This window comes from Melanostigma gelatinosum (assembly GCF_949748355.1).
Source record: "Melanostigma gelatinosum genome assembly, chromosome: 21".
Taxonomy (NCBI): Eukaryota; Metazoa; Chordata; class Actinopteri; order Perciformes; family Zoarcidae; genus Melanostigma; species Melanostigma gelatinosum.
The window spans coordinates 13491803-13505839 of NC_136654.1; the positions used below are offsets into that span (position 1 = coordinate 13491803).

Here is a 14037-nt window from a genome sequence, read left to right on the forward strand (position 1 = left end):
CGTTTTTTTAAATCAGCATTACTCGTTTGTAAAAAGCTTCTTGGTACATAACGCTGATGACACCTATTCAGATAATCCGCCTACAGGCCTGACTTCCATAAGGAACACTGGAGTCATGATCATCAGTCTATTTGGTTATTATGTCACACAGTGAGCAATAATAATAATATCTGGGTGCTCTGCTTTTGGGAATAAAAGGACATATGTTTGCCAGACTACAAAGAGTGATCTAGAAATTACATGAACATTTGCATCAAAGCTGTTTTGTTGCCTAAATGTCCTCTACTCCTCCTCCCCCTTCTTGCATCAGTTACAGCGAAACATTTTACATCATATTCCAACCAGCCACTCATGAAAACAAAAGTTAAACTCGTCCAGCTTCAACACTGAACGCATTTATGACATCTGTACAAGAGCGTCTGGAGTTGCAGCACAGAGTAGCAGATTCCCCAGACAAGAGCAATAAGAGTTTAAGGTCACGGCGGAAGATTTGGTGTAAAAATTGAAAAGCAAAAGTTCAATTTTGCCAATACTTTGGATTCTAACAGATTGTAATAGTGACCCTGATAACGTTAATGGGATCTGCATCTTGAGGAAGTCACTCCAAACAATGTGTGATTCCACCAAACGCACCACAACATCCCAGAAGCTGCCAAAACGTCTCCGCAAGTAAAAAGACAGTCAGTCAGTCATCCAACACTAAAGATCAAAGTAAGCCCGTTGCAAATATTGTGAATATTCTTCCTTGTAAAACGTCCCGTGAAATCTGAAACATTGACACAAGTTTATCAACCGGTGGGGAAATTCCCAGAGACGTCTGACGTTTATTTTGTACTTGAAAGTGTTTTTGATTTCCAAGGAACTGACTTTTGGACTTGTATGCATGTGGCAGACGCTTGCCAAGTAGCCGAGGATCAAAACTCAAACTATACGATTATTAACCAACTCTACGCCACCTAACTGATCTCTTTTCACTGACGAAGATCTACCGACCTGTTGAAGTTCAGCAGGCTCTGCCAGCGCTGGGACTTGAAGTTCTTGATGTTCTGGGCCTCGTCTAGGATCAGGTAGCGCCAAGACTTTCGCCGGAACGCCTGGTGATCCTGCAGCACCAGCTTGTAGGAAGTGATGCACACGTGGAAAGCGTTAGGCTTCGTCCAGCCCTGAGGGTAAAAAAACAACAATAGACAGTCAATATGGCTCAAATTTGTGTTTAAAATAAACTGTTACACTCGTCACAGATACATGTATGTGAAGGAAAACGTATCAGGAACTTACAGAACACAAAGCAGGAAAAACACAATTAAACACCAGCAAATAAGTAAATATTTACCATTAACACTCATCAGCTCATTACCTGTCTCTTCAGCTTTCGCTCCTTTTGGCTGCCGAAGTAAGTGAGGATCTTAAACCCGGGACACCAGCGTTTCAGCTCCATCTCCCAGTTCAACATCACACTGGTGGGGACGATGATGAGGTGAGGGCCCCAGTTACCTGAACACAATAAGTCAAATGATAAAAGCAGCTAGAAAAGAAGGAACGTTTGAGTTTGTTTAGTGTGTAAAAGTAGGAGTAGCACTCTCGATAAACTAAAATGAAGCATTGAAGTGCTGTTTGTATAAACAGTACTAAAACATCAGGACCAGGTTTTATTTTACTTTTTTCACAGGCGAGGTGAGCCAGCAGAGCGATGGTCTGGATGGTCTTGCCCAGACCCATCTCATCAGCCAGAATGCCGTTGAGCTTCTTCTCGTACATGGTGACCAGCCAGTCGAGTCCAATGTGCTGGTATTCTCGCAGCGTGCCATGAAGCAGGAACGGGATGGGGGTCTTGACCTTTCATTTGGAAGAAAAGATGAGAAAATGATGGTTCAGAACCGCATAGGAGACACAAAGAGTCGTATAATGTGTTCACAGGAAACGCAAAAGCAGAGTGGTTGTTTCCATGTGGATACCAACAGACTGTTTCTTTCCACTATCAATCATGGCCGAAATAAACACAATTGCAGCTTTGTACATGTTGTGAAGGTCACAGATACGTCAGGAAACCAAATGTCTGTGTTCATAACATCATTTGGAGGATTTTCACTGGGCTGTGCTCACTGTATCCAACAAGACACAAGTCTGCTGGATAAATCCGGTTTACTACAGCAGCACGGACCCAAAATAAACAGACTGTAGTTGTGATTTAATCGCAATAAACAGATAAAAAAGATGCCGAAATAACTATATAATGATCCCGACTTGTAAAAAGTCTGAATTCGTGCTTTGTCAGGTCTGTCTGAAAGATGACAAGCACACAACTTTTAAAATGCTTGTTTTCTGAAAGGAGTTTGGATCGATCGGTGGTTGGCAACTAGGCACAAATACAGCAGCGTTGTCAGTGTTTCTACAGATTCATATATACACACAGTTTTATCTGGTCTCTGTACAAATATGAGGTACTATCGTAGAGCTCTGGGTGACAAAAGTCTTTTTTCCTCAATTTCTGATTCAACAACGTCACTGAAAATCTCAACTTAGATTTTTTGGTGAACTCAGCATCTTTGCATTGACTTTGTATGTAATCGCGCCGCCCGAAAGCCCAGCGTTTTGTGTGAGCGAACCATTGCTTCTTAAGAATATTTAGATAAATAAAATCTACCATTGAAATATTCCTCTGAATATCGGGGACTGACCTTCGTCGTAGCCAGCGTGTAACCTTTAGGCTGCAGGCTCTCTGCAGTCGCAGCAATGTGGCTGATCTCCTTCTTGGGCCGTGAGGTGGCGGAAGGTGGGCTGGTGTCTCCCTCCTTCAACAAGACCTCCATGCCTTCATCCCCGCAGCCATCATCTGCCTCCTCACTCTCCTCCTTGTCATTCCCACTGTCGTCCTCTTCTCCGCTGTCTCCTTGTGAATCTGAGAAATATTTGAAAAAAAGGAAATCATTTAATAATAAATGTAAGAAGCTCGTGTTAAAAACAGTCTTTCGGAAGCATGCAGAAGTGAGCTGGTTGGTACCGGAGGAGGAACTGTTGCTTTCCACGTCGCTCTCATCTTCATCAGTCTCCTCCTCCTCATCCCCAGACACCTCTGAATCAGAGCTGTCTTTGGAGCCAGATGCAGACGGAGCCTCAAAGTCTGAGGCGTACGCTCCTTTGTACTTCTCCAGCAACTCCTCAACGCTCATGTCGCCTACAAGGGGAGCAGAGGTACGTCAGCGGACATGTTTACTGCTCCTGTTTAGTGTTTTGAAGCAGGGCACAATTTAAGATGAATGAAATGCTTATTCTACATATAGAAAGTCGATTTAACATGTTTCTCCTGGAAGTCATTAATACAAATGATTTTGAAGTGATTTAAAGTTAATTCCTCTTAACCATTATCAGAAATCAAAAGAGCTCTTCAACCAGGAGAAAAACATAAACAACAAGAGGCTGACTCAACATGAGCGATGGCACTTTGTATTTCATGCATAAACACCTTCTTTGGCCAAGTCGTCCAGCTCCTCTGCGTGGTCCATGTTTCCCTCGACCTTCTCCTGAGCATCGATGGTGTCCTCCTCATCCTGAGCTGAAAACACACATTACATCTCTAATTACAGCTCAGTCAACAAATTACAAATCGGTCATGTTTTTACTACTTTAGCCTCTTATATTGAGAGCACTCTTACCATCCTCTTCATTAGCAGTGAATTCACCGTCTTCCTCTGCCTCCTCCACCGATGAAGCGGTTTCATCAGAGCATTCCTCATCTGAGCCCGTCTCCTGTGTAACCAAACCATTCAGTGATTAAACCACATGGAAACATCTGTGGTCTGAACCAAAAGCACAAAACCCTTACATCTATTTGGTGTTATTCTGTAATGTTATTGAGGTAACAGCTCGTCTGTTTTCTGATAAATATTAGCACTAATAGTGGATTATCAGGAACATTTGATAGCAGCACAACCCTAACGAACATTGACAATCTTCACCTTTGTTCTCACTTGCAAATGTGTGGTTTAGAAACAGAGTATTTGTAACACCTGTGTGATTTATCAGATCAAAGTTAAGACCGAGACGAAGCCTTGTATTCGTTAGTGTTTCAATGTGCAAATTAGTATGCAATGCACCGGAAAATAAACCCTGTATTTATATGTAAATGTCTGCAGAAAGAGCTTGTGACAACGATCCCAGTCCCATCAGGTCGGTGTTGGTACCTGAGGCAGTTTGAGGGTGCTGAGTAACTGGTCCAGGGGCAGCAGGCCCTCCTCCTTCAGCAGCTCTATCTCCCTCTGATGGCTCTCGGCGTCGTTGCCCTCCTGCTGCTCCTCCACCTCGATGGTCTCCTCATCATCCTCCTCCTCACAGGGAGGCTCAAAGTCTCTGTCTGCATGAAGGAACACGGATTCTTCAGTACTGAGAAATGACTTCCTGAGTATCAAACATAGCTGTGAGGAAACAGAGAGCTGTATAACGTATCGAGATTGATTGGGTTCATAAGACACCACCCGGAGGCTCGACTGCAGTTCTCAAAGACGAGAAATGCTTCAATTATCACGGCCTGTGGAGGTAATTTGGTTTAAACAGCTTCTTTTGGGGGAGATTTCAGATTCTTGATGGTTAATCAGACTGTGATCGCACAGAAACGTTGCCAGATATTGAGATTTACATGAGACGGGATGACTGACTCAGACATGAACCACTGCAAAGTCTGAGCAAAACCCTAAAACTGAAGTCACCTTCACGCTTCAGGAGTTGACTGCCATCGACAACATGGCCAGCGGACTAGTCTGACAGGTCTGACGAGTCTCAGACGTTGTGCCAAGAAACGATTCACTGCGCTGACGAACACTAACACTCAACATCTGCCTAAAGAGATGCAGCGGAGCTCAGGTGAGAACATGGTCACTTCTCAATAACCTTGAGAATGAAAAACAGATTTTTTTATCTCATGAAACAGTTCCTCCATGTAGCTATGACTACGTCCCCGTCTGAACAAATGATTCAGCTCTGAAGGCAGAGTAAGAACTACAACATGGAGACAGTGAGCTCCGTTTATGAGCTGCAGCGTTTAGTGAATACCTAGAGAGGTGTAGATCTCCACAAGGTGTGTCTTCCTCTCCCCACACAAACAAAGAAGAGTTGAATCTCACTAAACACAGACGGAGAGAAGCGTGTCTCTGAAAACTACGATCACTGGAGGGGAAACAACCGGCGCCACAGTTTGGAACAAAAGGAGCTCAACGAAATCGCCCGTAGCTGCTGAAAACGGGAATATTCTGGCACCCTGTGTCTACCAGAGCTGCAGCTGATGGGACAAGTTAGCGAACTAGCTGTAGTTAGCTAAAGCACTTGCAAACATACCGGTAATACTGCAGCTTTCTGATGTATCGACATTCCACTACAACACAAGTTGCATACGGTAACATTTTAGTGTCAGGATCCAGTTTTTAGCTTTTGTCTTCTTTAAGGCTCCTGTTTATTGGTTCAGCTGCTCATAAACACTGAGCTCTGGGTTCTTCATACTGTTGGAAGTGCAACCGACCACTCAGCAGCTTTTAGGGATTTTGTTGTTGATTGTAAGCGGATGGAAGTGACAAGGAGTCACCTCCACATGATACAAAGTCAATGGAGAGTTGGCGTTCTGTCTCATATAACAAATACAGGGAATAATTAATCTCGTATTGTGTAACTTCAGTGAATCATAACATATCAGGTGTGAAATTAATGCTCAAAATGAGACGGCAACTTTCTTTGGATGTCCGTTTTTGAGTCACGATAAAGACCAGAATGTGGTCTGAAACAGACTCATAACCTGCTACCGGTTCAGAGGAGAGAGGCGTCAGTCAGTCAGTGACGGCATAAAACAGTCAGTAAAATTTGTTTTTCAAAAATTGTGAGTCACAGCAACAATGGGAGGCCTGACAGAGATACAAACAGCTCCTCACCATCCTCATCAGTGGCAGGTGGCCCAGATGTTTTGGGAGTCTGAGGAACCGGTTCCGGTTCAGCAGGCCTGCTGGGTGCCAGCGACTTGCTGAGGAGGTCCGAGTATTTCTCCGTCTGGCCGACAATGAAGTCCAGCTGAAGGTCCAGAGCCTTCTTCCTCTTCTCCTCCAGCCTGGACTGCTGCTTGTACTGCACCACCTTCATTCAGAGAAGATAAGACGTCAACACGGCTGTTCATGTCGACTGCATGCACACACGGAACAGAAACTCTGGAGCGAGAGTTTCACCCGGACAGTTTTGAGGATCACACTCTCACTGTAGCCAAATACCGATTTAAAGCATATAGTTCAGGAATTATCAACAGGTCTTAAGTATTTATTATTGACAATATGACAGTATTTGAGTGCCTTAACAAAGAGTTTTCGCCAATCAACGATTTCCCTAAATGTCAACGAAAACATACCGAACTAGGACCCAAAAAACATGACATTATGTTCACTGTTACACCACTGGTTTTAACACAGGGTGTAAATGCCAAATACTTAACCATACGTAACAGGATAATTCCACTTGTTCAGTTGGTACACGTGTTTATTCTACAGTCTGAAAAATAAAGTGCTTTTCATTTCTGTGGGAAAAACGAAATCAAACAGGCCGTGATCCTCTCAAATTCCACAGCTGAGCATCGAACCAGAATGTTTTGTTTGCTTGTTTTTATTTTGTTTCTGTGACTCATCCGTACCTTCTCCACGCTGCTCCAGAAAGCCCGGACCTCCTTTGCGATAGAAGAGGCGACCCTCCTGATCTTAGAGTGCTCGTCTCTTTTGGCCTTTTCTTCCTTCTGCCTCAGCTCCTCGTGGTGTCTCATCACCATTCGTACCACCTAATAAAAACAACAGGACACGTCAAACATGCATAATCAGAAATACACAACACCTAAAACACATTTATTTCCAGTACACAAAACACTTTGATAAGGAACTCGACCCACCTTTCTAGCCACCCCTCTCTTCCACCGCCTCTCTTGAGCGAAGTCTCCGGAGAGCCACTGCATCTCCTCACACAGGTAGTCCCAGTGCACTTTGGGTCGCGGCGGCTCCGTCAGGCGGGTGAGACGCTTCGTGGACCAGAAGCCCTCTCGCTTCAGCGACTGGGTCCGATGCTCGATGTCCGCTTCCTACAGACACACAGCGGCCAAAACCACTCAGTGAATCCTGCCAACGCATTAATGTGCTACAACAGTGCTCCTGTAAGTGTGAGATGGAAGAGGAGGGTGAAAAGAAGAAACAGCACAGGCTAGTTATCTCTTCGTTTGTCTTCAGAAAAGGGAAAGTGTTTGGGGGCATTTTGGATTGAATAACTTAATAATTTACTTTGAAAGGACGAGTATTTTGTTAATACTTTGTACCGCATCACCCAGAGAATAACGTTCGCGGAGCTCTGAACTCTAGCGCGAACAAGCCGACTGATCGTCTCACACTTCAACACTCAGTCCATCGTCTGCTTCATTTCAAAAGACCTGCACAGCGTTTTGGATAACAACGGCTTTCCTTGGTATTAATGTTGCAGCTGAGAAACTGTTTCTGGAGAGACGGTTGATAACAACACAGCAGAGCACGACACTCTTTACTCCAGAACGCATTTGTTGATTTCTACTCAGCAATCCAGTATAATCCAGCTGGACAGAGGCAGAGTAAAAACATCAAAGTCAAAAAGGTTTTCAGGGGTTAAATCAGGAATTACAAAGAACCTTCAAAGTTGCAGATAGTGCTTTGAGGGTCCTTCCGTCATCCTTCCTTGACTCTCATAGTCAAAGTAGACATTAAATAATGATTAACTGATTCAAAAGTCGATAACAAAGTTGGTCCAAAGTTGCATCCTGATCATATACACCTGGCGTATCAACTAAGAATCAGAGGGTAGTCTAGTAAAGGTCCAAGCGTCTCATCAACTGTTCCTGCTCCAGGAGGTTTCAATCCTTTACAAACCAGGATGTTCTCCTCTCAAAGAGGAGCCTGTTTGAGGCAGCAGGAAAATTCATTTTTGAAAGCACAATTATTCTCAGTTGTGTGAGAAAGTGAAGCGAGAGGCTGAAAGATGACTTGTGTCACACTGGTATCACTTTGTGACACCTCAAACCACCTGTGGAATGTTAAAATAGTTTTCTTATTCACTGCTGCCTCGCTTCAGCAAAGGCAATGCAATGCATTGTTTAAACGCTGTATCTTATGGCTCACTCACATGTTTAGCCTGCTCTGCCATGTCTGTGTGGCGCTCTCCACGGGGTCGCTGAGGAGTGACCTGCTCCGGCGGGGAAGAGGAGGGGGAACTGTAGCCGCCGACAGAGGTAGGAGAGACAAACTTCCCATGAGGCCCCCGGAGAGGAGAGGACTTGTCCCGCCGTTGGCTGGACCAGTCGCTGGAGGACGAGGGGCCAGGGTACGAAGAGGAAGTGGAGGGCGAGGCGGGAGATGAATCTGCCGTGACCCTGTCCGCTATCCACTGGCGTACCTGAGGGCCGAGGGAGGAAGGTGAGGAGGAAATTACTTCACACTTTAGCGAGGTGACGGCAGCAAGATTCACTGAGATAAAAGCCACATGCATGAAAAAGGTTAGAGGGTTACAGGAAGCTAATGCAGACATGCTACAGAACTATCAACAAGCCAGCAGTGATGTTTCTGTCATCTTTCGTCTCATACAGGATTAAAGTCAAATAGCTTTTTTTAAAGTCAAAATGCTCCCCGTCATTAGCAGTGACAGCGTGCTCGTGAACCTCTGTGGGTGTCTGACAAGCCACCACTCACCTTGAGGAACAGTGTCTGTCTGTCTGTCCTGCTCTGTCCATGCTGGAAAACACACATGGCTTAGCATGCGGCCAACTTCACAGAAATCAAATCACTAAAACAATGCAAACACTGTTCACATGGGTGACATCAACATGGAGTTCATGCAGCAGGGTGTGTGGAACACCGCGTTTAGACGGTGAAGACATGCCAGCACACCCGATATGAACAACACGATGGTGTAATAACAGATTCATCTCTTTTTCATGTAGAGGGCTGATTTACAGCTCACAGAAGTATTACATAAATCTTTGATGCACTGTATCTAAAAGGCAGAATGAGTGGAACTAAAACCACTGACCACTAGAAGTGTTTGTCAGTGTCTGTATCTGCAGAGATTCGGCCTATTTTCTTCTTATTTTTCTGTGTTCGGAACGTTTCTGGGCGTCAACCTCTATAAAGATCGTCAGCACACATTCCAAGAGGAAGACACGAGCCAAAGAAACGCAGATAAAGCTCATTCTCTAACGAGTGAACCTGGAGTTGGCTTTCACCCGCCGGCGAGCACCGTAACCCTCGTTGAGTCGGGGCCAACTTTTCATTCATCAACTCATTGAGCCTTTAAGTCGACGTATCATTACGTTTATAATGAACCTTGTGCATTTGCTTGTATCTGTGTGTGTATTTTTCCTTTTAGATCAGTTTTCTCATGCATAATGGCAATGTGTATGAATCTTAAATACTGCAATTGCACTGAAAATTGAGCACCTTTCACTAAATTTCCCTCAGGATGCACAGTGTGAGCTGATAAACTCTGAGAACATCATTCAGATTAGACGTAACAGATGACAAGAAACTGATTTTTACGCTACTCTGCAACTTTATGAATCTTAAACACAACCTATTTTATAAACCCTCATTAAAATACCTTGTCTGGAGAGCCGGGGGTCATCTCGCCTTCTGTTTTGTCGGCATCCAGTTCCTCGTCGCTGCCTTCCTCTGGACTGCTGATCTGTCCTGAAGTGGCCTCCTGCGCCTCGGCTTCTCCCATCGCCTCGTCCTGCTCCATGTCCTCGCTCTCTTCCTCCTCGTAGAGGGAGTCGCTGATCCCGGTGGACACCGTGGCCGCGCCTTCCCTCTCCACTGATGCCGGGAGCACGTAAAGGGCGTTGGGTGTAGTAGCACCTGGAGGGACGACGACATCTACTTCGCTTGAAGTTTTAGTAACAGTTAAGGCCTCGTTGTCAGATCTGCTCGTTGACGCTGTGGGGGAGACGGATGCGGTCTGGTCCAGATGAAGCGAGTCACCGCTCATGACTGGCTGCTGCACCTCGACAGGCGGAGAAGCTTTATTGACGGAGCGCTGCGTCTGATCCTTCTGGCCGCCGAGAGCCACAGACGCACATAAAGAGTCCGAGACAGTTTGGGGAAGGCACTCCTCAGACACGGTGCCAGACCAAGAGCTGTGGGCATTGGCCAGCTCGCCGGCAGCATTCTGTCGCTTGGACACCTTCGCCAAAAGGGAGGGAGGGTGTTTCAGGACGGGAGTCACTCCCGGTTTGAAAAGGAGCAGCTTTGGATTTATAACACCAGAGGGGTAGGTGGTGCAGAGAGCCTCTGGTTTGGTTTTCTTGGGCACAGCAACGTTCTGGATAATCTGCGATGGCGTCTCTGTCAAAGCAGGGGCCACTTTGGTCCCTTCGCGTAACGAACCAGAGGCCTGACGCTTTGTGGCACTTACAACAGTCTGACTGAGAGCAGGCTGAGCAGATGAGCTCGTCCTCGCGTCCTCGCCGGTAACCACCGGGGATGTGAAAGATAGCGCTCCAGCTGTCGCTGCCGCTTCCTGTTTTGGGGGAATCGTTTGAACTACAGGAGAATCACTCACCTGTGTTTGGTCCGACAGGGCCGCACTGACCTGTGGCGTCACCGTTTGTTCCAAAGTGAATGAGTCGGATGAGACAGCGGCTACTCCAAGGAAACAAACCGTTGAGTTAGCCACTTCGACAGCTCGCTCAGCTTCTAATACCAAATGCTGCCCGACAGCAGCTGCTCTCGTGGTTTGTACGGAAAAATTATGGGAATTACTGCTTGCATCGTTCGATACAGGCAAGGGTTGCTGGGAAATAATGACGGTGCCACCTTCGTTAATTGTGTGAATAGATGGTTCGAGGTCCTCTTTGACGGTGTATTCCGAGTGTTCGAGCAGCGCGTTGAATAAGTTCACCTCGTATCCTGGAGAGTGAGGCATCTGTGTGCTGCTACTGGCGCACACCGTCTCCTCTGCAACCTCCTCCACCAGGGTGCAAAACTGGTACACCTCAACCCGCTGCGAGTCCAACTCTATGGCCGCCTGAACACTTTCCTCGTACATCTTAGGTTCCCCGGCGGAGAGCTCGGAACTCAATGGAACAATGGCGGCTTCACAGACGCTGCCGTCTTCCCGCTGCAGGAGGTAACTCTGATTCAGGTGCATGTTGGTCCAGTCCCCGCTGATGTGAGCATCCTCTCTGACAACAACGATTTCTTGAGCTTCGGCTGAATGCACAACCTCGGCAGTCGGTGGCGGCGTCTCCGTGACTTGGTCGGATGGAAGAGATGTTTCCGCTTCGATGACCAACAGGAGCGGTAAAGCAGATGTTCTTGAGGAACTCTCCCGTGTGGAGGAGCCCTCTGGCAGCACTGTGAAGTCGGACGAGGAGGCGTCAGTTTGTTCTTCTCTCACGCTACTCTCCAACTGCTCTCCTTCGAGTTGATCGCGGCTCCTCTGGATGTCGCAGTCTCCTCTGCTGGACACCGAGCATCCTTTCTCAGGAGAAGCGAATAATCCAGGAAGTGGTTCTCTTGCTTTTCTGGTCTCAAGTATTTCAGCTGAGGGAGGTTGTCTTTCTTTGAGAGAAGTGTCAACGCGCTCAAACATCTCAACTGATTCCAAGGAGTTTGCTTTTTGTAACTCTCCGGCATCAGTTGAGATCTCTTTGATAATTTTAGGTTTTGACAGGTCAGTTTGTTTAATCTCACTGGTGCCCGATGAGGGTAAAGGGAGCGGAGGTGATTTTGAGTCCTGGTGACCCCCAGCATGCACTGCAGCGTCCGGCAGAGGCACGGCGGAGGGGCCCCTGTCTGACGGCTCCAGAGCCCCGTGTTCTGCGGCGTCTTGGACTCTGAAACCAACACTTGATTGTGGGACAGAAGGAGATGAGGCTGTGAAACGGATTTGAGATTTGGGTTTAAGGAGAATATTTCCACCTGTGTGCTCTTTTCCAACAAGTTCCACGATTGTTCCAGTCTCTGGTTTATATTCCAACGTGACGGACTGTTTCTCCTTAGTCCCCGTAACAACCACAAGTCCAGCTCCCTCTCTAGGTGGCTGAATCTGGTTTGTCTGACTATTTGAGGGGCTTTTCTCTTTATTAGTTTGTGACCCGTATTGCAACTCTTGCACTGTACTGTCAATCTGTGTATCTGGGGCGAGAGGGGGACAAAGGGGAGCTGGAGCTCTTTGCATCCCAGCGGAGGAACTGCAGTCCTCGATGAAGGGCGCCGGCAAGGATCCCGAAACTCCGACGACGCGATCCTCAGCGTGGACTTCTTCTGAGACGCCGTCCGTGGAGTCGCTGCTGATCGGGAGAGTCTCAGTCTGAGGGGCACTCTCAATACCGAGGAACGCTGAGTCGTTGCTCTCCGGCGGTGGCACAGTGGACAGATTGGTGAACGGAGGGACCGGGCGGGAGGCAGCTGCGACCGGCTGCGGGGCACGCCGAGGCGACTCCCCAGCCACATTCTGTGCAGCCTGGGGGTCTCCACCCAGCACATCCAGCACAGCCGGAGGGGCACGCTGCCGCACCGCCTCCTCCACAGAACGTCCTTCCTCTGTGCTGCCCCGGCTACACACTGCACCTGTGTGTGTGTGTGTGTGTGTGTGTGTGTGTGTGGGGGGGGGGGGGGGGGGGGGGGGGTTGGGTACAGGCTGTTAAAATAGTGTCTGGACAAAGTAAATGAATAAAAAGAAAGAAAGAAAAGGGACATAACTTGGCACAAATAAAAAATATGTCTTCTGTTGATAAAGTGGGCAGTTGCTGTTTTTATTCCTTTTATTAAAGTATCGCGAATTATATTCTCGCCATCTTAAAAAGGAAATGTTATGTTATGTTACAAACATAAAAGTCTGCAGGCAAGCAGAGATCGAGTGTGTGCTTGTGTGTGCGTAAAGCAACAACTTCTCACCTGTCTGTGGTGTGAGACACAGATCTTCTGTGCTTTCTACTTCCAGGATGCTGAAATTAGGGTCCCTTCCACATATTCTGTGGAAGCAGAAACAAATAACTTTATTATGAAACTCAAACATGCACATCTCTCCCCTTCACAATTAAAAACTAATGAAGCGAGCCATTGTGCTTGCCACACTACACAGCTATGTGCGTTTTACAATTTAAAAAAGGGGGCTAATGCTAGATTTAATTATGTTAGACAAGCATTTTGTAAACACAAATATCACACTGTGTGGGGACGACGCCAGGTCACGAGAGCAGCAGCACTCGGATAGCTTCAGCTAGCCAGCTGCTATGACTACAGTTGGTATATTTGGTGTTTTAATGGGCATCTTGCAGCAGTAACAAAAACACACTCAGTGAAGCAGCACTAAGAGGAGCAGCTCCGATAGCTCGCTGCAAGTTTGCATTTTGCTGCAGTCGCCCACAGGAAGATGTTAGGAATCCTGCAGCACGCGCTCACAAGCTAAAAGCCGGTGTGATCAAGCGCGCGGGCCTTCCAGTCATTCATTTGTATGCTCTCGTGATATGTAATTAATTGTGTCTGCGTGGACTTGTAGATGATTATCTACCTTTGATAAATTGCATCTTTATTCTGTGGTTACATTGTGCATTGGACCGTGCACGAGACGAGAAGATGGAAATCGACTTTCCATTCCTCGTCGCGAGAGTGGTAAGGTTGAACAATAAATACCACAAAGCTGGGGTAGCTGGGACATATTTAAAGCGGTTAAACGTTAACGCACGCTGGTTTGGGCTATAATGTGGTTAGCTGGCTAACGTTAGCTTGCCACACAACAACACACTGCTTGGGTGGCACTGAAGAAGAGGAAAGCCTGCTGCTAACTAGCAAAGGTAGAAGAGTTACTAAGGGTGCGTTCATTTGATGCGCAGGCGTACCATCAGCCCCACGCGCGGTTCTGTAACGTTCCAAAGACGCCCGTTTATGCCGACACATTTGATTAAAGTTACTTCGCCGTGAGACCACAGAAAACACCTGAAAAGTCGCATTAAAAACCCGCTTCTGCATGCAATGCCATACAGAGAGGAGGGGGGGGGGGGGACAATCA

The 14037-nt window shown here is 46.8% G+C and overlaps 1 protein-coding gene across 1 annotated transcript in view; it reads right to left on the reverse strand.

Annotated features, from left to right (window-relative positions):
• srcap (Snf2-related CREBBP activator protein) overlaps nucleotides 1-11930 on the reverse strand; it is a 32242-nt gene extending 20312 nt beyond the window's left edge. Inside the window, exons 1-13 of the mRNA XM_079293783.1 lie at nucleotides 9625-11930; nucleotides 8155-8424; nucleotides 6905-7090; nucleotides 6656-6796; nucleotides 5913-6111; nucleotides 4182-4351; nucleotides 3654-3747; nucleotides 3464-3553; nucleotides 3002-3175; nucleotides 2679-2899; nucleotides 1659-1836; nucleotides 1358-1494; nucleotides 994-1163 (exon numbers count right to left, since the gene is read on the reverse strand). Coding sequence (XP_079149909.1) covers nucleotides 994-1163; nucleotides 1358-1494; nucleotides 1659-1836; nucleotides 2679-2899; nucleotides 3002-3175; nucleotides 3464-3553; nucleotides 3654-3747; nucleotides 4182-4351; nucleotides 5913-6111; nucleotides 6656-6796; nucleotides 6905-7090; nucleotides 8155-8424; nucleotides 9625-11616 — 4022 coding nt within the window. The 5' untranslated portion in view covers nucleotides 11617-11930. The remainder of the gene's footprint in view (nucleotides 1-993; nucleotides 1164-1357; nucleotides 1495-1658; nucleotides 1837-2678; nucleotides 2900-3001; nucleotides 3176-3463; nucleotides 3554-3653; nucleotides 3748-4181; nucleotides 4352-5912; nucleotides 6112-6655; nucleotides 6797-6904; nucleotides 7091-8154; nucleotides 8425-9624) is intronic.
• Nucleotides 11931-14037: the final 2107 nt, after the last annotated feature.